The 24,693-nt window shown below is 43.6% G+C and overlaps 1 protein-coding gene across 2 annotated transcripts; it reads right to left on the bottom strand.

Moving 5' to 3' along the window:
* Window positions 1–285: 285 nt before the first annotated feature.
* Window positions 286–23,398, bottom strand: LOC142824857 (maestro heat-like repeat-containing protein family member 2B). Of its 2 annotated transcripts, XM_075916646.1 has the most exons (15): window positions 22,063–23,398; window positions 18,524–18,631; window positions 18,067–18,186; window positions 17,683–17,805; window positions 16,371–16,523; window positions 14,734–14,856; window positions 14,240–14,319; window positions 13,645–13,780; window positions 13,380–13,475; window positions 12,426–12,530; window positions 7,597–7,720; window positions 6,094–6,203; window positions 3,847–3,999; window positions 2,015–2,169; window positions 286–475 (listed from the first exon to the last, which is right to left on the bottom strand). In XM_075916646.1, the coding sequence occupies exons 1-15, from the start codon at window positions 22,087–22,089 to the stop codon at window positions 304–306; spliced, it is 1,785 nt and encodes a 594-aa protein (XP_075772761.1). In that variant the 5' UTR covers window positions 22,090–23,398; the 3' UTR covers window positions 286–303. The 2 variants fall into 2 exon arrangements, with proteins under 2 accessions (XP_075772761.1, XP_075772760.1); XM_075916645.1 differs by lacking the exon at window positions 22,063–23,398 and having other exon boundaries at window positions 18,524–19,118.
* Between the last annotated feature and the right edge of the window lie 1,295 nt (window positions 23,399–24,693).

Genomic DNA, 24,693 nt, shown 5'->3' with positions numbered 1-24,693 from the left:
ATGTGTGCCTTAGCGTCCCATAGCTGTAAAAATGTGTACGACCTATCAAAGCATGTTGTGAGTTGTACAAAACATCTGCAAAGCACTGTAAGAAATCTGATTCAAAGACTTTCTAATTGCCAGATAGTATTAAGTGAATCAGCCACATACTCTAAATCTGCCATCTGTTGTTCCACAGAAAGCACAGCTGGAATCCAGGAAACAGTACTTCAGAAAAGAAGTGCCCATATGACAATATTATACCACTCATCTAGCTTTCCATCAGCATGTTTGTCACAAGGCAGAGAAATACATGTCTGTCGTCTAACTTACTGTGAGAGGTTCAGCAGCTGCTAAATGCAGGTCAATTTTTGTCTCTGAGGTCATCCTTCCTTCTTGGCTTGTTGGAGTCTTTATTTTTTCTATTAGGACCTTTAGGACTTGAGGGGCGAGCAAGGGATCTGTCCCCAGAGATCTCCACAGCTCAGTGGTGTCACTGCAATTTAACATAAGTTATATGTGACCCCCTGGAGACTTTTGTGGCTCTGACTATATGCATCATATTCAAGTAAAGAACACATTTTCTCCTTGACTATGATCAGGGCTCACCAACCGCGCTGTCCGGCGAACTGTGCATGCACAGATCGTTCTGCGCATGCACAGGTCGCCCGAACCCGGCTCTTCCAGGTTACAATCTACACGCCATGGGTGAGTAGATTGTATTATTTGTCAAGCCCTGCCTATGATGAGCAAGTTCAGAGTGCTGTCCTCCTTATATGGTCCTCATGTTTTACATATTGAGTTTCTAGTTACAGAACTAAGTTAAGTTACATTTCAGGTTACATTTCTACAGTGCATGACTATTTTGGGATCCTGGAGGTATCCCGAAATAGCTACCCCACATTTACACAAGCAGCCCGTTATTTTGAAATATTTTTCAAAATAATGGGCACACTATTTTGCCATCCCAAGAAACTTTGTTGCATGAGGGATAAGGGATGGCTTGAAATAGCGCATTATTTCGACATTTGGTGCTGTGTAGAAGCACCACATTACAAAATAGGCTATGCAAAATATGATACGCAATTTGCGGAGTGCAAATTGTGCATCTTATTTCAAGTTTAGGGTGCTGTATAGACACAACCCTAGTCTTACTGCACCATAACCATTAATGCTAGACTTCAGAAGGAAAGGACACAGAGCTCTAATCACAGTTCCTGTTTTCCTACTTCTCAGTAGATATGGAATCATGAGCATATGATGCCCAAAGATCTGGGGCCTGGGAGACAAGTTGAAGAAAGAAAAATGATCTTCCTACTAACTGGATGTACAACTACGAGAACAAATATTTGTGGCTAGCCCATGACCTCTTCACAAATGGCATTCCCTGGCCTCTATTTGCCAGAATGGGCATGTTCTGTTCACTCCCTATGGGGCACCTGGCATTGGCCACTGTCTGAAGACAGGATCCTGGGCTAGATGGACATTTGGTCTGACCCACTACAGCCGTTCTTATGTTCTTAGATTCCAGCACTGATGACTGATAATTCAGCTAGGGATGTTTGAATGAAATGATAGATATGCTTACCGCCCTGTCTTTAAGTACCAAGAATGACAACTCCATTCCAGCAGCCATACCCTTGCTGATACCAAAAGCCTGGTACCCTATCCTGGCTAATCAGCCAGGAATTTGGATTTGAAGCTTTCATGCTACCAGAAAACGAACAGTCACTGGCAATTTCCAGGGTGATGTTAGTTCAGGGGTCTGGAGAGGCAAAAATCCACTCCAGTGATGCCAGTAAAGGGAAGTCTTTAGGATGCCAAAGCAACTATTAATTAATGGAAACAGAATGACACTTAATTTCTCCCTGCACCCACCTTGACATGGTCTTGGACCTTTCTGCAGAAAGACCCAAGCTATTAACCTTTAGGAATTATCTCAAACTGTCTGTGGCTTAAATGAAGCCTTACATCTTCCAGTGAAGCCGTGGGATCCATGGTTACCAAAATGAACACTGTAAGGAGCAGTATATACCTGTCCATCGGCAGATGTTTGATGAGGAGGCTGAAGATCACTGCCTCTAGGTGATGGTGAGCAAGAATGGACACTGACTCCACCAGGAACTGCCTCAAGCTACCCTGCTTGATGGTAGGCATATAAATATATATTCTACTCAGGATATCTGACACCTGGACAGAATAAAACCAGAAAAAATGTCCCTTTTCCATTCTCTCCATTCATTCTGCAGAACCAAAACGTTTATTTAGTCGTTTAGCAATTTGCTGTTCTTGTAGAAAATCCTCCCTTCAAAAAACAAGTATTTAGACATGGCTGCATAGATTTAACCCACAAAAATTATACATATCTCTGCCCATACCTGGCTGCAACACCGGGTTGAGACATGCTGAGGCCCGAAGCTATGTCAAGTTAAAGAGGCCTCATTGCATTTCCAAAAAAAACATGTATTATTCTAACAGAAAGGAAAATGAAAATAGAAATAATAAAGTTATCTATCTATCTATCTATCTATCTATGGGTATGTCTACACTACCCCGCTAGTTCGAACTAGCGGGGTAATGTATGCATACCGCACTTGCTAATGAAGCCCGGGATTTGAATTTCCCGGGCTTCATTAGCATAAGCGGGGAGCCGCCATTTTTAAATCCCCGCTGCTTCGAACCCCGTGTAGCGCGGCTACACGGGGCTCGAACTAGGTAGTTCGGACTAGGGTGCCTATTCCAAACTACCGGTACACCTCGTTTCACGAGGAGTAACGGTAGTTCGGAATAGGACCCTAGTCCGAACTACCTAGTTCGAGCCCTGTGTAGCCGCGCTACACGGGGTTCGAAGCAGCGGGGATTTAAAAATGGCGGCTCCCCGCTTATGCTAATGAAGCCCGGGAAATTCAAATCCCGGGCTTCATTAGCAAGTGCGGTATGCATACATTACCCCGCTAGTTCGAACTAGCGGGGTAGTGTAGACATACCCTCTCTATCTATCTATCTATCTATCTATCTATCTATCTATCTATCTGTACATAGGCAAAGAGGCAAGTAAAAACTAGCAATTTTGGGGTATTTTTAGAGACCCCTCATTATCTGAGGCCCTAAGATGTAGTTCACTTAGCTTGTCTCTTGGGGCCGGATATTCTCTTTTTGCATTTTACTCGGAGTCTAATTTTTCCAAGCCTTTCATGGCTGGAAACTGTGACAACAAGATAGACAAATAATCAAGCATCTTCCTTTTCACTTGGGGTATGGCTACACTAGCTTGTTAGTTCGAGCTAGGTAGGGTAATGAGGGCAAGCAGAGTTGCAAATGAAGCCCAGGATTTAAATATCCCGGGCTTCATTTGCATGTTCCCGGGTGCTGCCATTTTAAAATCCCCCTTAATCCGAACACCATGCCCGCGGCTACACAAGGCACGGAGTAGGTAGTTCTAATTAAAGATCCTAATTCCATGAGGGGTAACGGTAGTTCGAATTAGGATCTTTAATTTGAACTACCTAGTCCATGCCGCATGTAGCCGCGGGCACGGAGTTCGAACTAAGGGGGATTTAAAAATGGTGGCGCCAGGGAACATGCAAAGGAAGCCCGGGATATTTAAATCTCGGGCTTCATTTGCAACTCCGCTTGCCCTCATTACCCTACCCAACTCGAACTAACGAGCTAGTGCAGATGTATCGTTAGATTATCTCTGTCTTCTGCTGTTGATTCCCTCATTGCCTGACTCAGGATAGGAACACAGATGGAATTACCTTCCAATCACAGGGGGAGAAACAGCAAGACTTGTGTTCACTGCAAATGATGGCAAAGACCTGAAAGCCTGCAGGTTAGCCAGAAAAACCTCTCCAGCTTCTATTTTACCTCATCCAGCATGGCACCTCCACACTCCTTCAGGATGATTTTCATCCACAGACCGGCTGCTGTGGCACAGGAGGGGCTAGCAGACAGCATACCATCCAGTATGGCCTCAATAAAATCTGTGGCTTGTTCAGAGGGAAAGTACTTACTAACCACCTGTGGACAGATCAAAACCAGGAAAGATTGCAATGATAGTCGGCTCCAGTACTTTTAAGAAAGGAGGCCTAAGAGCTGTATAGGAAAATAATGTATTCATCAGCAAATTGCTAATTGGGCTCATATCTGGCAAGGCAGTTGCAATTAAAATTTTCTCTGTAATCTTTCTAGCTACCACATCTCTATTCTACACTAATAATATCAGGTTAGATCTTAGGTTATACAGTTAGCACAACATTGTATGGGACAAACAGGATGTAAATTTCCAGTTTATATTCTATGATGTACATGACATCTTTTCACAAATTATAAAAGTATGCAATGAGATGCATGCACACAAATATAGGTTCAGGTAAACACACAAGGTGCCAAGACTGGTTTCTCAGCTTGATGTCCCGCTCACATATTTTCCCCCTGGATGGATGGATGGATGGATGGATGGATGTGCGCGCGCACATGCATGGGCATGTTCATGCAACTGTCTGGAATCTGTTTTTTACATGGCATTCATAGCATATACCTATGAAAAGCATGTTACTGATTACCCACGAATGCCTCACTCCCATAGCTCGCTCCAAGTGTGGAAAGACATCACAAAAGCATAAAACAATCATAGAATCATAGAATACTAGGACTGGAAGGGACCTTGAGAGGTCATCGAGTCCAATCCCCTGCCCTCATGGCAGGACCAAATACTGTCTAGACCATCCCTGATAGACATTTATCTAACCTACTCCTAAATATCTCCAGAGATGGAGATTCCACAACCTCCCTGGGCAATTTATTCCAGTGTTTGACTACCCTGACAATTAGGAACTTTTTCCTAATGTCCAATCTAAATCTCCCTTGCTGCAGTTTAAGCCCATTGCTTCTTGTTCTATCCCCATAGGCCAAGATGAACAAGTTTTCTCCCTCCTCCTTATGGCACCCTTTTAGATATCTGAAAACTGCTATCATGTTCCCCCTCGATCTTCTCTTTTCTAAACTAAACAAACCTAATTCCTTCAGCCTTCCCTCATAGGTCATGTTCTCTAGACCTTTAATCATTCTCGTTGCTCTTCTCTGGACCCTCTCCAATTTCTCCACATCTTTCTTGAAATGCGGTGCTCAGAACTGAACACAATACTCCAATTGAGGCCTAACCAGCGCAGAGTAGAGCGGAAGAATGACTTCTCATGTCTTGCTCACAACACCCCTGTTAGTGCATCCCAGAATCATGTTTGCTTTCTTTGCAACGGCATCACACTGCTGACTCATATTCAACTTGTGGTCCACTATAACCCCTAGATCTCTTTCTGCCGTACTCCTTCCCAGACAGTCGCTTCCCATTCTGTATGTATGAAACTGATTGTTCCTTCCTAAGTGGAGAACTTGGCATTTGTCTTAAACTTCATCCTATTTACCTCAGTCCATTTCTCCAATTTGTCCAAGTCATTTTGAATTATGACCCTATCCTGCAGATTAGTCGCAACCCCTCCCAGCTTGGTATCGTCTGCAAACTTAATAAGCGTACTTTCTATACCAATATCTAAATCGTTGATGAAGATATTGAACAAAGCCGGTCCCAAAACAGACCCCTGTGGAACCCCACTTGTTATGCCTTTCCAGCAGGATTGTGAACCATTAATAACTACTCTCTGAGTATGGTTATCCAGCGAGTTATGCACCCACCTTATAGTAGCCCCATCTAAGTTGTATTTACCTAGTTTATTGATAAGAATATCATGCGAGACTGTATCAAATGCCTTACTAAAGTCTAGGTATAGCACATCCACCACTTCTCCCTTATCCACAAGACTCGTTATCCTATCAAAGAAAACTATCAGATTGGTTTGACATGATTTGTTCTTTACAAATCCAGGCTGGCTGTTCCCTATCACCTTGACACTTTCCAAGTGTTTACAGACGATTTCCTTAATTACTTGCTCCATTATCTTCCCAGGCACAGAAGTTAAACTAACTGGTCTGTAGTTTCCTGGGTTGTTCTTATTTCCCTTTTTATAGATGGGCACTATATTTGCCCTTTTCCAGTCCTCTGGACAAGGGAAAATGAATGGTGCACAACCATTAGGACAGTCACCTAGTGTCTGTTACCTTAGCCATTTTGCAAGAGGTTTGAAACAGAGCCTCAGGGTCTGGAGTTGTTAGTGCCTCACGGAGACATCTCAGCTCCTCGTCTGCTGATCCCAGGTTTGTGCACTGACCTAGGATAGAGAAAAGGAGAAAAAGTATGGCAACATTTAATAAAACGGAACCTCTGATCCATAGATAATCATACAGGAGGATCTATGGGGTATGTTATTACCAGCTGTGTGTGAAATTTTGGCCCCACTAAAGCCAATGACGAAATTCTTGTTGACTTGAATGGAGTCAGAATTTTACCGTCAGGCTATGTCTAGACTACATCCCTTTTTCGGAAAAGGGATGTAAATTAGATGTATCGCAATTCCTAATGAAGCGGGGATTTAAATCTCCCCCGCTTCATTAGCATAAAAATGGCTGCAGCTTTTTTCGGCACGGAGCTTTGCCGGAGAAAAGCGCCAGTCTAGATGCTGATCTTGCGGAAAATTAAGCCTTTCCCGAAAGATCCCTTATCCCTCCGAAAAAGGGATGTAGTCTAGACGTAGCCCCTATGTCTGAAAGTTAACAGTAATGGCATGTGATTCATTCTGATTCATACAGGGTTAAACAGGCACTGTATTCTGTGTGGAGCCTTTTTCTCTGTATATCTGGTTTCAGTAGCCACTCTGCTCTCAGTATTTAAATCTAATCTCATAGTCAAGCAGAACTCATGTAGATTGATCTGAGGTTCTGATTTGGAGGAGAATTCCTCCACTGAACTCTCATTGTAAAAGAGATGGGGCTGACCAAAAGCTTAGGTAGGAAACCCAGGCTCTTCGCTCACTTCTAAATCATGAACTGTTTCTTTAAGGGAAAGCTGTCCTGCTCTGTCATCTCCCTCTCCCCACCCCACTCTGCAGAGGGGGGGGGGCATATGGGCATATGGCAGGGGAGAGAGTGTGTGTGAGACAATGTGTGTGTGTGTGTGTGTGTATGTGAGAGAGAGAGAGAGAGAGGGACATGCTGGCTGCCAGAGAAATCTTAGAAACAGTGCACTGCCTCTTTAGATAGGCACTCTGTTAATCACCTGGAGCAGCACTATTGTATGTGTTCCTCTCCCCAAACTCTGCTCTGCAGAGATGATGACAGGAGCAAAGGAGTCACCCTGACTTCTGCACGCCTCCCTGCTCACCTCCCCTCCACACACTACTAGGAGCAGATAGGATGGAGCAAGGTCGGAGAGGGGCAGCTGAACACATGCTGCTGGCATGCTTGCTAATCAGCTGAGCGCTCCAGACAGAAATTCTGGGGAGAAGGGCAGATCTGGCCTGTGTGCTATATTTTGCCCATCCTCTAATATTTGCAGATTATTTATTATTTGTGCAGTTCTCTTCCAGCAATGTACTTACAAGGCCCCAATCATTCTGTTATATAAGTGTCGCTAACAAGACAGAAAGAATTACAGATGGAAAAAAGGGTCATTACAACAATGAAAGAAAGTGAAGGGTTACTTACACCTGCTCATGGTCTCCTCACCTTGTATATTGAGAAGACAGTTGATACAGTCAACCACCAACTGACGCGATGTTGTTACTGAAGCACAGGTATATGGTGCTAATAGCCCAATCAGATATCCAAACTGATGAAAAGTTTCCTGAGGCTAATTTAAAAAGAATGAAGAATGAAAGTTCTCCGGCTATACTGGACATTATTTGCCTTCCTTATTGTGAACTCCATTACTGTACCTGGGTACGGCACATTGGAAAACATAATCCTTATTGTACATGCAAATTGATGGGGTCTAAATTAGCTGTAGCACTCAAGAAAAATCTCAGAGTCATTGTGGATAGTCCTCTAAAAACATCTGTTCAACACGCAGCTGCACTTAAAAATGCTAATGGTATGTTAGGAACCACTAGGAAAAGGGATGAATAATAATATGATAAATAATAAGAAATTAGCAGTAGGGATATATTACCGACCACCTGACCAGGACAGCGATACTGACATTGAAATGCTGAGGGAGATTAGAGAGGCTACCAAAATAAAGAACTCTATAATAATGGGGGATTTTAATTACCGCCATATTGACTGGATACATGTCACCTCAGGAAGAGAAGCAGAGATAAAATTTCTCAATGGCTTAAATGACTGCTTCTTGGAACCCACAAGGGGAGAGGCAATTCTCGATTTAGTCCTGAGTGGAGTGCAGGATCAGGTCCAGGATATAACCGTTACCGGACCGCTTGGGAATAGTGACCATAATATAATAACATTCAACATTCCTGTGGTGGGAAGAACACCTCAGCAGTCCAGCACCCTGGCATTTAATTTCAAAAAGGGGAATTACACAAAAATGAGGAGGTTAGTGAAACAGAAATTAAAAGGCACAGTGACTAGAGCAAAGTCCCTGAAAGCTGCATGGAAACTTTTTAAAGACACCATAACAGGGGCCCAACTTAAATGTATACCCCAAATTAAAAAACATAGCAAGAGACCTAAAAAAGAGTCACCGCGGCTTAACCACCATGTAAAAGAAGCAGTGAGGGACAAAAAGGTATCTTTTCAGAAGTGGAAGTCCAGTCCTAGTGAGATAAATAGAAAGGAACATAAACACTGTCAAATCAAGTGTAAAAATGTAATAAGAAAAGCAAAAAAAGATTTTGAGGAACAGCTAGCCAAAAACTCAAAAAGAAATAACAAAATGTTTTTTAAGTACATTAGAAGCAGGAAGCCTGCTAAAAAAACTGAGGGTCCCCTAGATGATTGAGCTATAAAAGAAGCAATCAAGGACGATAAAGCCATTGCGAAGAAACTAAATGATTTCTTTGCTTCAGTCTTCACGGCTGAGGACGTTGGGGAGATTCCTGAATCTGCACCGTCCTTTGTGGGTGATGAATCTGAGGAACTGTCCCGGATTGAAGTGTCTTTAGAGGAGGTTTTGGAACAAATAGAAAAACTTAATGTTAACAAATCTCCGGGACCGGATGGCATTCATCCAAGGGTTCTAAAAGAACTCAAATGGGAAATTGGTGAGCTATTATCTGTAGTTTGTAACCTATCCTTTAAATCGGCTTCCGTACCTAATGACTGGAAGGTAGCTAACGTGACACCAATATTTAAAAAGGGCTCTAGAGGCGATCCTGGCAATTACAGACCGGTAAGTCTAACTTCAGTACTGGGCAAATTAGTAGAAACAATAGTAAAGAATAAAATTGTGAAGCATGTAGAAGAGCATAATTTATTGGACAAAAGTCAACATGGTTTCTGTAAAAGGAAATCCGGTCTTACTAATCTGTTAGAGTTCTTTGAAGGGGTCAACAAACATGCAGACAAGGGGGATCCAGTAGATATAGTATACTTGGATTTTCAGAAAGCCTTTGACAAGGTCCCTCACCAAAGGCTCTTGTGTAAATTACATGGCCATGGGATAAGAGGGAAGGCCCTTTCTTGGATTGAGAACTGGTTAAATGACAGGAAACAAAGGGTAGGAATAAATGGTAAATTTTCAGATTGGAGAGGGGTAACTAGTGGTGTACCCCAAGGGTCAGTCCTGGGACCAATCCTTTTCAACTTATTCATAAATGATCTGGAGAAAGGGGTAAGCAGTGAGGTGGTAAAGTTTGCAGATGATACAAAACTGTTTAGGATAGTCAAGACAGAAGCAGACTGTGAGGGACTCCAAGAAGATCTCACCAAACTGAGTGATTGGGCAACAAAATGGCAAATGAAATTTAATGTGGATAAATGTAAAGTAATGCACATCGGGAAAAATAACCCCAACTATACATACAGTATGATGGGGGCTAATTTGGCTACGACAAATCAGGAAAGGGATCTTGGAGTTATTGTGGACAGTTCTCTGAAAACTTCCACGCAGTGTGCAGCAGCGGTCAAAAAGGCAAATAGGATGTTGGGAATTATTAAGAAAGGGATAGAAAATAAGACCCAGAATATCTTACTACCCCTGTATAAAACTATGGTACGCCCACATCTTGAATACTGTGTACAGATGTGGTCTCCTCACCTCAAAAAAGATATTTTGGCCTTGGAAAGGGTTCAGAAAAGGGCAACTAAAATGATTAGGGGTTTGGAACGGGTCCCATATGAGGAGAGGTTAAAGCGACTGGGACTTTTCAGTTTAGAAAAGAGGAGACTGAGGGGGGATATGATAGAGGTCTATAAAATCATGAGTGGTGTGGAGAGGGCTGATAAAGAAAAGTTATTTATTAGTTCCCTAAATAGAAGAACTAGAGGACACCAAATGAAATTAATGGGTAGCAGGTTTAAAACTAATAAAAGAAAGTTCTTCTTCACACAGCGTGTAGTCAACCTGTGGAACTCCTTGCCAGATCAGGTTGTGAAGGCTAGGACTATAATAGAGTTTAAAGAGAAGCTAGATAATTTCATGGAGGCTAGGTGCATGAAAGGCTATTAGCCAAGGGATAAAATGGTGTCCTTGGCCTCTGTTTGTCAGAGGCTGGAGAGGGATGGCAGGAGACAAATCGCTTGATCACTGTCTTCGGTCCACCCTCTCTGGGGCACCTGGTGCTGGCCACTGTCGGTAGACAGGATATTGGGCTAGATGGACCTTTGGTCTGACCCAGTACGGCCGTTTTTATGTTCTTATGTTCTTATGTTCTTATCATGCCACTGTTTCAAATCCATGGTACACCCACACCTTGAATACTGCAAGCAATTGTAGTCCTCCAACTTAAATAAAGTTAGGTTATAATTGGAAAAAGTTCAGAGAAAAGCAACAAAAATGATATGGGATATGGGATAACTCATACAAGGAGAAGTTAAAAGGACTGGGACCATTCATCTTAGAAAAGAGATGCTTACAGGGGGGTATGATAGAGCCATATAAGATGATCAGAGATGCATGATATGGGTGTCCCTATATCTCTGACTGCCTGGGGCTGGGACTGGACAACAGGGGAGAGATCACTCAACAATTGCCTTGTTCTGTTTGTTCCCTCTGATGCATATAACACCCACCACTGTCAGAAGACAGGATACATGAACCATTTGTCTGGGGGATCCAGAATGGCCATTCATGTTTTATGTTCTTATCTGATTAAATAGAAATAGAAATTCAACTTTAACAGCCTGAGAGTATAAGAAGGCATCTATGACACTGACACAGCCAACCTATGTGTGACCCACAATAACTTAACAAGCGGCACTGCAATTGTATCAAGACAAGTCACTTATATGTTATTTCAAAGGGTGTGTCTAGACTACTGAGTTTTGTCGACAAAACTATACCTGCGTCTACACTACCGCTGAGTTCTGTCGACATAACGTCGACAGAACTCAGCAGTTTTGTCGACGCTGGTAAACCTCATTTTACGAGGCATAACACCTTCTGTCGACAGATTTCTGTCGACAGAAGGTGTTATTGCATGTAGGGTTGTGTCTAGACTACAGGGTTTTGTTGACAAAGCAGATGGTATCACCCATTTACCAGTGTATGCATAGGAAATAGAAAATTAACTTCAAAACAAAGCACGACAGGAGATCTGCATGACCTATTCTTTCTCAGGGAGAGATCCTGCTTAGACAATTTCTGTGAGGAGGCTTGCCAACCGGCTAGAATAACTATAAAAGACAAGCTATGGGACTGATCTTCTCTCTCCAGTCTGCTTAAACTTTGAACAGGGGACGTGTAAGCCATAGGACATAGATCTTCCAAATAATTATTTGGAATAGTCTGGGAAATGCATGGAAAAACTAACAGCCTTTGCATCTAAACTGGCTTTGGATGTTGACCGGTTAGCATGATTCCAGAGAGACTTTTACAAGCCAGCCGTTTATTCCACCATGGTTGTGATCCTGAACTATGAAAAGTGAAAGTCATTTTAACAAATATCTATCACTTAGCCATTTGTAACTCTCTTCTTTTTCCTTTTAACAACAAATTTGATATTCAGTTATTAAGGATTGGCTGATATTTAGGGAAGACCTGTGATTCATATTAACCTAAGGATAAGTGTCTAGTCCTTTGTGATTGGTGATTATATTAGACTTAGTTGTCTAGATGGGAACCAAGATCTGGAATGCCTAAAGGGTACTATTGTTTGGTATTTTGTTAACCAGAGTAGAAGCTCTTTTCTTACTGGTTTGGTGAATCTAATTATAAAATCACTCGTCTGGGGAACTGCCTGCCCTGTTTCTTACAGTCTGGCCTGAGTGCTGTCACAGCACTCTTATGGAAACCTTTCTCTTATGGAAGCAGAGGGATCTTAGTCACTTTGAGGCCCCAGCTGCAGGCCTAGTAGAATTTCTCATGCATTCACGTTGAATGTCAGATTTGATTTAAGTGGGGAAGTCAGCTCAAGGAAGAGTAGAACTATACTCACTGTGCTATTAACTATCTCCTGATAGGCAGTTAGCAGCCAGACACTGGCCTGCAAGGCCCTTTCTCTCTCCCACTCCTTCTCTGAACTGAGCCAGGTCTCTAGTAGCTGTTGGCAAAGCAGGAGAATGGACAAAGTTAGTACCAGAAAATCCCTCCCAAACGTTTCTTTTAAATAGGTTTGATTGTCACTAAAATCCCTCTCCAAAGCATTTAACTTCCATATAGCAAAAGATTTATATGTCTCCAAAAAGAGACCCTTGTATATACAAGTCCCAGGGACCAGATTCACCTCTGGTGTACATAACTCCATCAAAGCCAAAGGAGTTACATGAGAGATGAGTCTGGCTCTGTGTATGTGAGGGCTTCTGTAGACTGTCTGATGGCAGCTGTCTAGCACACTGCATGCAGTTTGGGGTCCGGTGCTGTGTTCTCTTTCCTGGACAGCTTCTCCCATGCTGAGTGGCAAATGACAGAGAGGAGCAGAGAAGTCTCCCCAGCCCAGCTCCTTTTATAACTTTATTTTCATACCAACGTTGCACCTAAGTCCCCTCCCCTCAGCTCTTCAAACTATTCTGTTTATGTCTGAAGAGCAGGAAGTCTTTGGTGAATGAGTTTCCATACACAGAGCTTAACTCAATACTAATTCATTCCTTTTACAAGAGGTGATCAGTTCTCACTGGTCCTCTTGAATTTGGTTACTGCACTGATGATTTTCTTTCCTGTCCATGTAGTGTTAACTATACTGGAAAAACTAGATCTCAGTCCACCACTGGCATAAAATGGAACAGCTCCCATGGATTTCAATGGGACACATTCCCACTTACTTCAGGAAAAAATTGATGCTTTCTCCCTAAAATTCACCCGCTGCGGAAAATTCCTCCACAACAGAAGCTTGAGCATCATCCCTGCTATAACACAAGAAACAATTATCACCCTGGTCCTATGGGCTACTCACATGAAACATTTCCTGGAACCAGTCTGGGGTTGGTTCTTCCTCAAGCAGGATCTTCATTAGCTCACTAAGGGCTTCGAAGGAGCACTCATACATCAACTGAAACCAGAAGAGAAGGAGTGAGGCTCAACACCAGATAATTTCTGCAGGAGGTGGAGGTGAAGTTAGCCATGACTTTGCAGGGAGGCCATGTGTGGCTGCTATCACCCAGTGCTTGCTGGGCAGAGATCTCAGTGGAGTCTGCCAGAGGGGAATTGGTGTCATATACCTCTATGTGCAGAGTATCCTCTAGTTTCTTGCCTTCCTCTTTCATCTTCTCCAAGGGAGGAAGGGGAAATACACTTTTAAAACACAGATCAAGGATCTCACGGTTTTCCTCCAGGGTCAGAGATGGTTTGAGTTTGCTGTCAGAAGACAGAAAGAGAAGTCACGTGTTAGATTCAATACCATAGCCAAGTAAAACATGGGTTAAATGAATAAAGATTATCCCAATCTAGAACCCCAAATGCAAACAGCCCTTCACTTTGCAGCTGTGCACCTCTTTGTACCTCTGTTAATTATTTGCTCATCTAGAAGTAAAGCTAAAACTTCAATTCCCTTTTTAGAGGAATCCACCAGCTTCCTTCCCCCTGCCAGCTAGCCAGACACCTCCATCCCCACCTGAACTCTTCTCCGTAGTATGGCATGCCCCACAACCTCCACTCTTGTGCCTTTCAAGCACAAATCTCCAAACAGACATGACGCATTCAAACCCTCAAAACAAAAACACCATGTGAGCATCAGCCTGCTCCCAACCCGACACTCATGAATTAACAAATGAGAAGACATCACAGTGCCAAGAAATATGGCATAGAATATCCTACCACAGCTGTCCAATCGCAAACATTGCCTCGTAACGAACTGGAGACACCAGGGAATCCAATGGTTCCTTTTTAATGAAGTCCTGAAATGCATGAACAGAGACATAAAAATAGGAAGTGGGTTTGAAAGGCAGAGAAGCCTCCCCCTCACCTTCTGAAACAGGGCTTTATGCCAGACCTGTAAGAAACAGACACTGTTTCAGTGGCTCTCTGCCTCAGAAATGGACCGTAGAGACATCTGCTATACACAGGTCAGCAAGCTGTATCCTGGCAACTCATCAGACACTATCCATTCCTTCCAGTTACAGCCCACAATATGCCAGCATCCCGGCCAAGCACAGTGGACCCAGCATTCTGGGTGCCAGGCAGGTAAATCATGACACTGCAGTAGTATAGCTACAGCCAATGGAAAGAATAACATCTACCCGGACAATCAGTCTCATTACATAATAACAAAATCCCTGGTAGCTCAGGCTTCAAAGTTCCTAATCACTCACCATCATGTAATCAAGGAGCTCCAGTTTGTAAGAGAATTCAAATGCCTGGGAGTCTCCAGTCTTCAAAACTGCACAGCTAATCTCTGTTGCATTCTGGATGAGGGTTGATTTCAGGTCCATGTCCTACATTTCCAGGAAAAACAAGAGGATGTGGGTGAGAAACTGAGAGAATCAGATTCCAGAAGAGTAGAAATTAGATCTAGTCTCAGGAGAAGTGTCTGCAGACCCCAGAAGACAGAGAACCCCAGCTCTACACCCATCTGAGAAAAAGAAAAGGCCCAGGTTGATCAAGTAAACCCAGGTCCATTTACACAGAGTAGTCATGACTCCTGCTTGATGTGGGAGGGAAAACAAATTTTATGCAATTTAAACAAGAAACTTGTGCATAGTAAATGCACAAGATACGAGGGCAGATTATTTAGAATTTAACTTGTTCGCAACATTGATCCCCAACACCTGAAAAACAAAATGTAAAACCGCTACTAGCAATTTCTATTGTGCCACATTATGCACATTCTACAAATATCCTGGTTAATGAACATGAAGTAGAGAGAAATCACTATTACTGACTCTTCCAAAAAAGCAGGAAATGTGCCCAGTCTGGGTGTGTTGCAGTGGACAATATCAGGGGCCATAGTTCTTAATATTTGTATTTGTGAACTACTGGAAAATGTCAACTTGGTTCATTTGTGATCAACTTTTTTTGACAATGAGAGTCTCAGTTAGGCTAAATCTAGACTGCAAAGTCTGAAAAAGATACGCAAAGTATGAATCTTTCTCTGCTTTTCTTTCAAAAAAGGCTTTTTCGAAATTTGGAAAAACCTGCTCTTTCAAGCCATCCCTTCCTTCCTCATAAATCAAGGTTTACAGGGATGGTGAAAGAACGCATCCACTTTTCCAAAAAGTGGATGCGGTATTGCTTTTCTGGGATACCTCTGGGATCCCGGAAAAGTACTGCAGCCTAGACATAGCCTTAGACAGAGTAGAATGGAATGGCAAAGTGATGTGGAGAGATTAGAACTATGCACTGAGACCAAAATCAGGGCTGGCAAGTGGACAGCCATATATCTAAGGAGCAGAAATAATGAGCAGGCAGACAAATAGGAAGACAGATATGGGGAAAGGGAAGTAGATAGTCCAAGAAACAGTGATAGCAAATAAACTAAATACAAGCACTATTCCAAAAAGTCCCTTAACCCTCGTGGAACAAGGTTTACAGGGATGTTGGGATAGTGAGCCCGTTAGATTTCAAAATAACGGGCGCACTCAAAAGATGCGGAATAGCTATTTCGGGATACTTCTGATACCCTGAAATAGGTTCACAGTGTAAACATAGCCTTAGAGTGTTATACTGCACAGCCTGAGTGTGACTGCATCTGAAATACTATGTAACTGTGACCTAGAGAATTTCAGAAGAACACAGAAAAACTAGAGAAAATACAAACAACAGCAACAAATAAGATATTTGTTACAGCTCACACTCCATCCATGAAGGTTTTAGATTTGATGCACATGACAAACGGTTGTTCAAAGGAGATTTTTAGAAAAATAAGCCCTCTCTTAGGAAACTCAGGTCCAGTGGAGGCACTGATCTAACTTCAGAGTAATATCCCCAACACTTATGCAAAAACTCTTACTTGGCAACCGGTTCTATAATGGTGTAGGATGTTCTCTGTGATGTCTGCCTCCACCCGAGACAGAAGTTGCTCTTTTGGAGCATGCATAGCCACTTTGCTGTATGTCAGCATCAGCGTGCTGCGGGTCTTGGCTCTTTTCCCATGATGGTAGTCCTGGACAATTGGAAATGTCACAAGAGACAATTACTTCTGATTCATTTTGCCTTGAAATTCTGATCTGTTGCTGACTGAGGAATTGCTTTTGGCAGCGATAATAGCTTGTACTTGAAAAATGTATTTAAGCCAAACCATAACTGCGTGAGGCACAGAGGTATTGGTGTCTCAAACATACTGATTGGATAATTCTGACACAGAGAGCCCAAAGTTTTGACCCTACCCCAGTGAAATAAATGGGAGATTTGTCATTGACACTGATAGGCACAGAATTAGGTGCTAAATGATATGCCTAAATCTGCACAGTGAGTAAACAGCAAATCTGGCAATGGTGGCCAAGAGACCTAATATGCTGTTTTATCCTCTGGATAAATGGTTCTCAACCAAAGGTACGCAGAAGTTTTCGAGGAGGACAGATCAGATCATTTCGATATTTGCCTAGTTTTAGAGCAGGCTACCTAAAAAGCACTAGCAAAGTTACAAACTAAAATTTCATACACACAATGACCTATTTACACTGCTCTATATACTGCACATTGAAATGTAAGGAACATATTTATATTTAAATTAATTTATTTATGAAATGGCGTATGGCATATGAAAATGGGAAATTAAGCAATTTTTCAGTAATAGTGTGTTGTGACACTTTTTTGTAGTTTTATGCCTGATTTTCTAAGAAAGAAGGTTTAAAATGAGGTGAAACTTGGGGCACACTAGACAACTCAGATTTCTAAAATGGGTATATTAGTGTGGAAAGTTTTAGAACCGCTGCTCTAGAGCACAGGGTCCATAACAGTTGTCCAGAGAGCAGGTTGGTTAGTCACATGTTGCTTGCAACACCTCCTCCTTTACAGCTACTAACCTGGATTGAAAAAACAGCTACAAATACATTCAACACTTTTCCATATAATTAACTGGTATAGTTCCTACACACTGTGCATAGGAGAGGCATTCAAGCCATGAAACATCAGATGCTAAAAATCAGTTGAGAGAGCCACGGATCCAGACTGTGCTCCTCTCTGCTTAAATGTAAGCATCACACAGAGCACATCCATTGGGGGACAGGGTTAGCTGACCAATGAGACTCTACCGGGGGCAGGAGATACTGTCTCTAGTTTAGAGGGAGAGGAAGTTTGAGAGAACCCCCTGGCTCCTTTACCTTCAGGTGACCAATAAACCCAGAAATCGTAAGTTTATCCATTGCTGCCCCAAACTCCTGCAGTGTGTTCAAGATGAGGTCCAAGTGGCTCTCGGCAGAGAATGAAAGGATGGAAATGACTCCCTGTTACTCAAGAAAAATATTGGTTAGTGAATCTGACCAGGTGCCCAATAGACCCCCACAAGTCAATTCCTTTCACCCAAAGTAGTGTAAAGTGCCAATTAGGCCTGAGACCTATGGGAGGGGGGAGCAAAGGGTGAGTGAAATAGCAACAAAGAGGACATGAAGCAAAATGGCATCTGTCCCAGGACAACTGAGAGCTGAGTTGCCCAGGGGACATTCAGCGGGTACATGATAAGGTAGGGAGAGGGACAGGGTCCTTACCAGTCTATCAGGGGCTTCCATGTAATCTGTTGTCTTCAGAAACTTCTGAATCTGTGATTTAATATGGACCGGGTCCTGACAAACTGCCAAGCAAATTCCTAGTGCCTTATACAGGAAACACTGAAAGAAAGAGGCCAGCATTGAGATATCAAGAACACCACATGCTTGTCAGTATAGAACCAACCCAGCAACACACACTGACACAGGAAAAAACAACCGAGCCAAGACCAAGCACCCCTGCTGCAGACACATCCCATCATCTTCCACCACCCAGTTAGGGAACAATTCAGTACCAATAGCTGCTCCAAGCAAATGCCAGCAGGGGAAGAGCAGGGAACAAGCAAACACAAATTTTATACACAAAAAAACCAATGAAGCAGAGAGAAGTCTCATGCAGCCCTCCAACAAGAATTCCAAGAGCAATTAACTAGAAACTAAACCTTAACAGAGAACAAACCTTCTCTTTGGAGGGGCTGGCATAGCCGGCCATCTGCTGGCTCAACTCAGAGCTTAGCTGGCTGCTCCAGGCATTGTCATTTATCTGCTCCAGAGATGTTCTGAGGAACTGTGTGTAAAACAAGAGCTGGTTTATTGAAAGAATTTTTGGTTGGGGCTTGAGAGTTTTTTCCCTTCCTTGTTCTCTGTTGTAACCATTCCAATATTCAGGTGTCATAGAAAGATTATTTCCCTATTGAGAACTATGAGCATTGACAACCCAGACTTCCTCTGCCGGTTGTTCTTTAACCTTTGCCTTATGATTCTGCTCAGTCCCCAAACTCAGATGCACAGCAAATTGGAGAATGAGATCTGACCATTGATTTTATAGCAGACAGAGGATAGGTCTAGTGAACTTTGATCAATGGGCCATCATTAACAAAGAGCCAAGCACCTTCTCTGAAGTGCTACAGACTCTTCATAACACTTTCTGCGGGTATGCAGGGTTGTGAGGTATCTCACTACCACCTGCCCTTGGCATGAGGAAGCATTCTCTATGCCTGCCAGGTGTCAGCTCCTGACTCTGCCAGACACAGGAAATGCAAGCACACCCTTCTCACCCGGACCCAGCGTTGCTGTCCTGCAGATAAGCAATAGGCATGCTTCAATCATCACACCCTCTACATATTCCCAGAAGGTCCAGCCCCTGTTCCACTGGACACTCCCAGAATTCACAGGTTTACTACTTACCACCTTACTATTTTCACCTCAGCATCACTGATCCATTTAACACACCGCTCTTAGGTGCATATACAGTGAAAATAAGTAGAGTTTCATTCACAAAGAATGGAAATTTGAGAAGCAGCAAGCAGAATTAATGTAAACAAAGATTACGTAAAAGTAAAATCACCACACACTTCCTAAAGGTTAAACTTAGATAACCAAACATTCCTCTGTCTCACAAAGGATAGCTCTCCCAGCTTGAAGCACCCAGACCAAATGTGATCCTCCTAAGTCAAGCAAGTTGGCAGCTTATTCCCTAGATGAAGGATAACTGGTACAGGATACCTCTGGACCTCCCAAAATAGTTTCAAGCATCTCACTAGTAAACAGGTATCCCCTATTGTTTGGTTTTCTTGGATAGAGTCGCCTCTGGAGACTTTGCAATCACTTAATTAGAATTTTCTCAGTCAATTAACATCCATTGTGAATAATTACTCAGTCTACATACAGCCAGACAAAGTTGCTTTTCACCTTCTGGTGACCAGCCTCAACTCATAGACCTCAAAAGCATAAATTTTCAGTATACATCCAGAAGTAGTATTCCCTCTAAGGCTACGTCTAGACTGCAAGCCTCTTTTGAAAGAGAACATCTAGACTGCAACCACTTATTTCAAAAAAGCGAGCCGTTTTTTTGAAAGAGAGCACCCAGGCAATCTGGATGCTCTCTTTCGAAAAAGCTCCATTTGCATTCAATAAAGCCTTTTTTCGAAAAAGCCCCATTTGCATTCAATAACACCTCTTTTCAAAAAAAGGCTTTATTCCTTTTAAAATGAGGTTTACCGCGGTCGAAAAAACGGCTGCATTCTTTCAATTTAATTTCAAAAGAATGCAGTGGCAGTCTATATGCAGAGGAAGTTTTTCAAAAAAAAGGCCACTTTTTTCGAAAAAACCCTGTAGTCTAGACACACCCTGAGATTTCCGATCCATGAACGGAATGAGTTTTGTCTTGTGCGCTGCTGTGGCACCTACCAGTTATTAACATACATATATATACTGTATATATATATGCAGTCTTTTTCTTTCTTCAGACTGCCATCATATTCTCTCAAATCATAACTTTTTAAAAAGTGTGCAGAAAAGAAATGTCTGTTCTTTTTAAAGTTTGCAAAACATTATGGTGATACTTAAAATAGTGTGCATTCTAACCTACTTGAAAAAGCACATTTGTACAATTTAAAAAAAACCTCTTAAAACCCCCAAAGCAGTTGAAATTTTAAAAATTCAGGTTTTTTCAGAGAGCTGTAGTTGTGAAGACTCTTTAAAATGTGAAGCAAGTGCAACTAAGAGACATGGTGATAGCTGCACGTATTTTCAGAAAATCATAAAAAATAGCTCTGCTACACATGAATTGCCTTATTTGGGTCAATCATGAATTAAGTTGGATGCCCAATGATGATATTTAAATGTATTCATTGGTTATTGTGTTGCTCATACAAAGCATGTAATATAGTAGGACATCAGTCAGTCTATTCTGAAAGGCACTTCACTTTGGTCTTAGGAGTGAGTGGCAGCTGGTTACCGTAATTTATGTCTTCAATTTGACCTGTAAAGCCATCAAACCAGAAAGAAGGAACAGAGCCTGAGGGACTCTTGATCCCTACCAAGAGAAGCCAATCCCTCAGGGCCCAACAGAACTGACGAAACTGGGTTTCTGTGCCCAAAGTATCCAGTACAAGCCAATTCAGGAGCCAAGCTTGAGTAGCTCAGCAGAGCCCATACGTCGCAACACGAGGAAATTAAACCCAAGATGCTTGCCAGATCCCACTGCAGTATCCAAACTCCACTGAAGGGATAGCAGAGGACTGAGGTATTTGTGATGTTACTTGTTTGTGATGAAGGTGATTGGTCCTGCCTCAGCTTATTACTGGAAAGTTAGGAGAAAGCCACCCAAACAGCCGCTGCTGGCAGCCAAAGCCACCCAAACAGCCGCTGCTGGCAGCCACCACTGGCCACGCGGCTCGAGCCCCGGCCGTCCAAGCAGCTACCCCTGGCCACCTGGCCCCACCAACGGGGCCATGGTGGCCTGTCCACTCCAGCTGGAACTGGAGCAGCGAAAGCCTCACCATGCCCTGGCTCCAGCCGGAGCAAACAGGGGCAGGGCAGCCTGCTTGCCATCATGCAGCCCTGCTAAACTGCCTCTGTCACCACTCACCTTCCGATCCAGCAGGACAGTGAGAGGAGAGTGCTGCTGCGTGGCTCTGCAGGCGAGGTGTGTGGGCTTAAAATTTGTTGTGCGTGGCCATGCAGACACGCAGCTTGTAAGGCCTGTCCAGAAGGCCTTATATATTATCCATCCAGACATTTTGCAATGATTATGATGATCAGTGTGGCCAGCAGAGGCTTTACATGATACTCTTTGATGAACTGAAATGTAGAGATCAGCTCTAGAGGATCCTGGTAATTCTATGCACCCCGCTACCTCTGTCAGTTTCCAAAGTCATACCCTCAACTCCCATTGAAGTCAGCAGGAGATCCAAATTTTGAACAGCAGCCAGGTTATACTGGAAACCTCACAAGAGAGCCTTCATGGAGACATATATAGGTCCCTGCTGACCTACCGTCCATCCAGTTCCTTCATGCCAGCCTACTCTGACAGTGGGGAGGGGTGGGATTTGGAAAGGACATGACCACACATCTCGCACAGCAGTTACAAAAAGGTAGGTAACTGGTTTGTTTCTTTTTCGAGGGCTTGCTCATGTCTATTCCGATAGATGACACCCAAGCAGTTCCCATGGAGGAGGGAGCCAGAATTAATTGAAACATCACATCACCCCTTACCTGTTGGGTGATGGTGTGGTGTGACATGACGGTGCAAATAGAGGAACACGTTGCTGCCCTGCAAATATCCTCAATGGGAATCTGTAGGAGGAACGCTGCCAAAGATGCCTGTGCTCTGGTGGAGTGAGCTGATGGCGCTGGAATTTTGGCAAAGTAATAACAGGAAATATCCACAATGAAATATACTGGGATGAGATGAGAAGTCCCTTCATTCCTTCAGCCATGACAATAAAGAGCTGTGGTGATTTACAAAATGGCTTTGTGCATTCAGCGTAGAAGGCTAGGGTAGGGTCTGTCTGACACATGGTTGGCATGATGTTTTGGGAAGAAAACCAAGAGGAAAATGTCCTGGTTTAGATGGAAGAGGGAGACAACCTTGGGTAGGAACACCAGATGCGGACAGAGCTGCACTTTGTCCTTACAAATGACAGTGTATGGAAACTCATAGGTAAAGGCCCGGAGCTCTGAGACCTAACTAGCCAAGGTTATAGCCACCACAAAGACCACCTTCCAAGAGAGGCAAGCTAGAGGGCAGATTGCTAGGAGCTCAGACAGCAGTCCCATAAGTCTAGAGAGGACCAGGTTAAGGTCCCACTGTGAAATGGGGATGTCTGACCTGGGGATACAGCCTCTCCAAACCCTTAAGGAAACATCCCAGCATAGCATTGCTGAACAGAGATCTTTCCCCAGCCCCAGGATGGAAGGCAAATAACCACTACGTGGACGTTAATGGATGACAGTGTCAGTCCCTGGCACTGGTTAAGGTATAAAAAGTAGTCAAGCACAAGGGAGATGGAGGTTTCTTGTAGGGGGATGTACTTTTCGAGGGACCAAACTGAAAATCACTTCCAGATTGTTAGGTATGTTGCCCAAGGGGAGGGTTGCCTCCTGCCCAACAGAACCTTTCTAATGGAGTCTGAGCACTGTAGCTCGAGCTGGTTTAACCATGGAGTTTCTGCACCATGAAATGGAGGTGCCCCGGGTGAGGGTGCTGTAACTGGTGATGGTCCTCGGTGATGAAATCAGGATATGGAGCAGAAGGATTATCGGTCTGTCTACAAATTGGTTCACCAGGCTGCTGAGCCTATGCTGCTGCAGCTACACTGCTGCTATGAGGATGAGTTCCGCCTTGTCCTGCCAGATCTTGAGGAGAACCTTGTGTACTAGAGGAAAGAGCAGAGACATGTACACCAGGTGACTGGACCACGATATCTTGATTGCATCTGCTACCGATCCACAACTGTGGGTCTGGAAGGAACAGAACTGGATGCACTTATTGTTGCTCCTTGTGGCAACCAGGCCCATTTAGGGATAACACCAACTTTGGAAGACAGAAAGGACAATATCTGTCCTGAGGAACCATTCACGGGTGTTGACTGAGCAGCTGAAATGGTCTTGTAGGTTTTTTTGCATCCCTGACGGTAAGAGGCGAACAGGTAGATGTGGTGATCTACACCGAAGTCCCACAGGTGAAGGGGTTCCAGGCATAGAAGAGAGAAGCAAGCACCGCCTTGTTGGTTTATGCAGGGCATCACTGTGGTGTTGTCTGTCAGTAATGAGACACACCTGCCCTGCAGTTGGGGAAGGAAGGCGAGGTGAACTGCCCTGAGCCCTCTGACACCAATGTGCAGCAGTAGTTCTGATTGTGACCACAGGCCCTTAGTTCTGAGCTGCCCAGGTATGTCCCCGCAGCCTGTATCCAATGCGTCCAGGACCAGAGAAAGAGAGTTGGGATTGGCAAAGGGCACTCCCTCACAGACCCCTGAGGTTGAAGCCACCAGTTGAGATATTCTAGATTAGAACTAAGGTGAGAAGGGTGACCAAATTATGCAACAAATCCTTGTTGGGCTTGTACACTAACCAGGCCTTTAAAAGGCAAAGCCACAGCGTGGCATGCTATAGGACAAATTTGCAGGCCTCCATGTGCCCAAGAAGCCTCATGTAGCTCCTTTCTGCAGTGGTGGTGAACCACTGGAGGCTGCCAATGAGGTCTATGATGGTGTGAAACTGGGATTTGGGCAGGAAGACTCTTGCCCACGTGGAGTCTAGAACTCTGTCTCTTGTGTCGGGAGGGACCAGTGTGGACTTAGGTACATTCAGAATGAGACCTAGGTCACTAGAAGTGGCTTACATCAACACCCCAGGATCGAGAGCCTGTTTCTAAACTTGGCCATTGATGAGTCAGTCACCCAAGTACGGGAAGATCTGTACCCAATTTTTGTTCAGGAAGGCTGCCACTGCACTCCTATGCACTTTGTGAATAGAGGTGGGGTCATGGAGAGACTGAATGGGAGCAGAATGAATTGGTAATGCAGGGCTGTTGAGTACAAATCTCAGGAATTTGCTGTGTGCGGAGATGATTGAAATATGGAAGTACGTATCCTTCAAATCGAGGGTGGCATTCCAGTCCCCCGGGTCTAGGTAGGGGATAATGGTGGCCAGAGAGGCCATATGAAACTTGAACCTTCTTATGAATGTGTTGATGTTTCGAAGGTCCAGAATGGACCTGAGCCCACTGTTGCCCTTGGGGATAAGGAAATATCAGGAGTAGAAACTCCTGTCCCTGAACTCCTGAGGAACCCCCTCTATCGCCGCCAGTGTAAGGAGCCATTGCACCTCCTCGACAAAGAG

The sequence above is a fragment of the Pelodiscus sinensis genome, unplaced genomic scaffold, assembly GCF_049634645.1.
Source record: "Pelodiscus sinensis isolate JC-2024 unplaced genomic scaffold, ASM4963464v1 ctg44, whole genome shotgun sequence".
NCBI lineage: Eukaryota > Metazoa > Chordata > Testudines > Trionychidae > Pelodiscus > Pelodiscus sinensis.
The sequence above is the reverse complement of the archived record's forward strand: the minus strand, read 5'-3'. Positions and strand labels throughout refer to the sequence as shown.

Excerpts from the sequence above, each read along its gene's own strand:
- LOC142824857 (XM_075916645.1), bottom strand. The coding sequence starts at position 18,739 with ATGACACCTGAATATTGGAATGGTTACAACAGAGAACAAGGAAGGGAA. Across the intron at positions 13,781-14,239 it reads TTTGCGATTGGACAGCTGTG|CAAACTCAAACCATCTCTGA; the intron begins GTAGGATATTCT and ends GTCTTCTGACAG. Across the intron at positions 476-2,014 it reads AAACATCTGCCGATGGACAG|TGACACCACTGAGCTGTGGA; the intron begins GTATATACTGCT and ends GTTAAATTGCAG.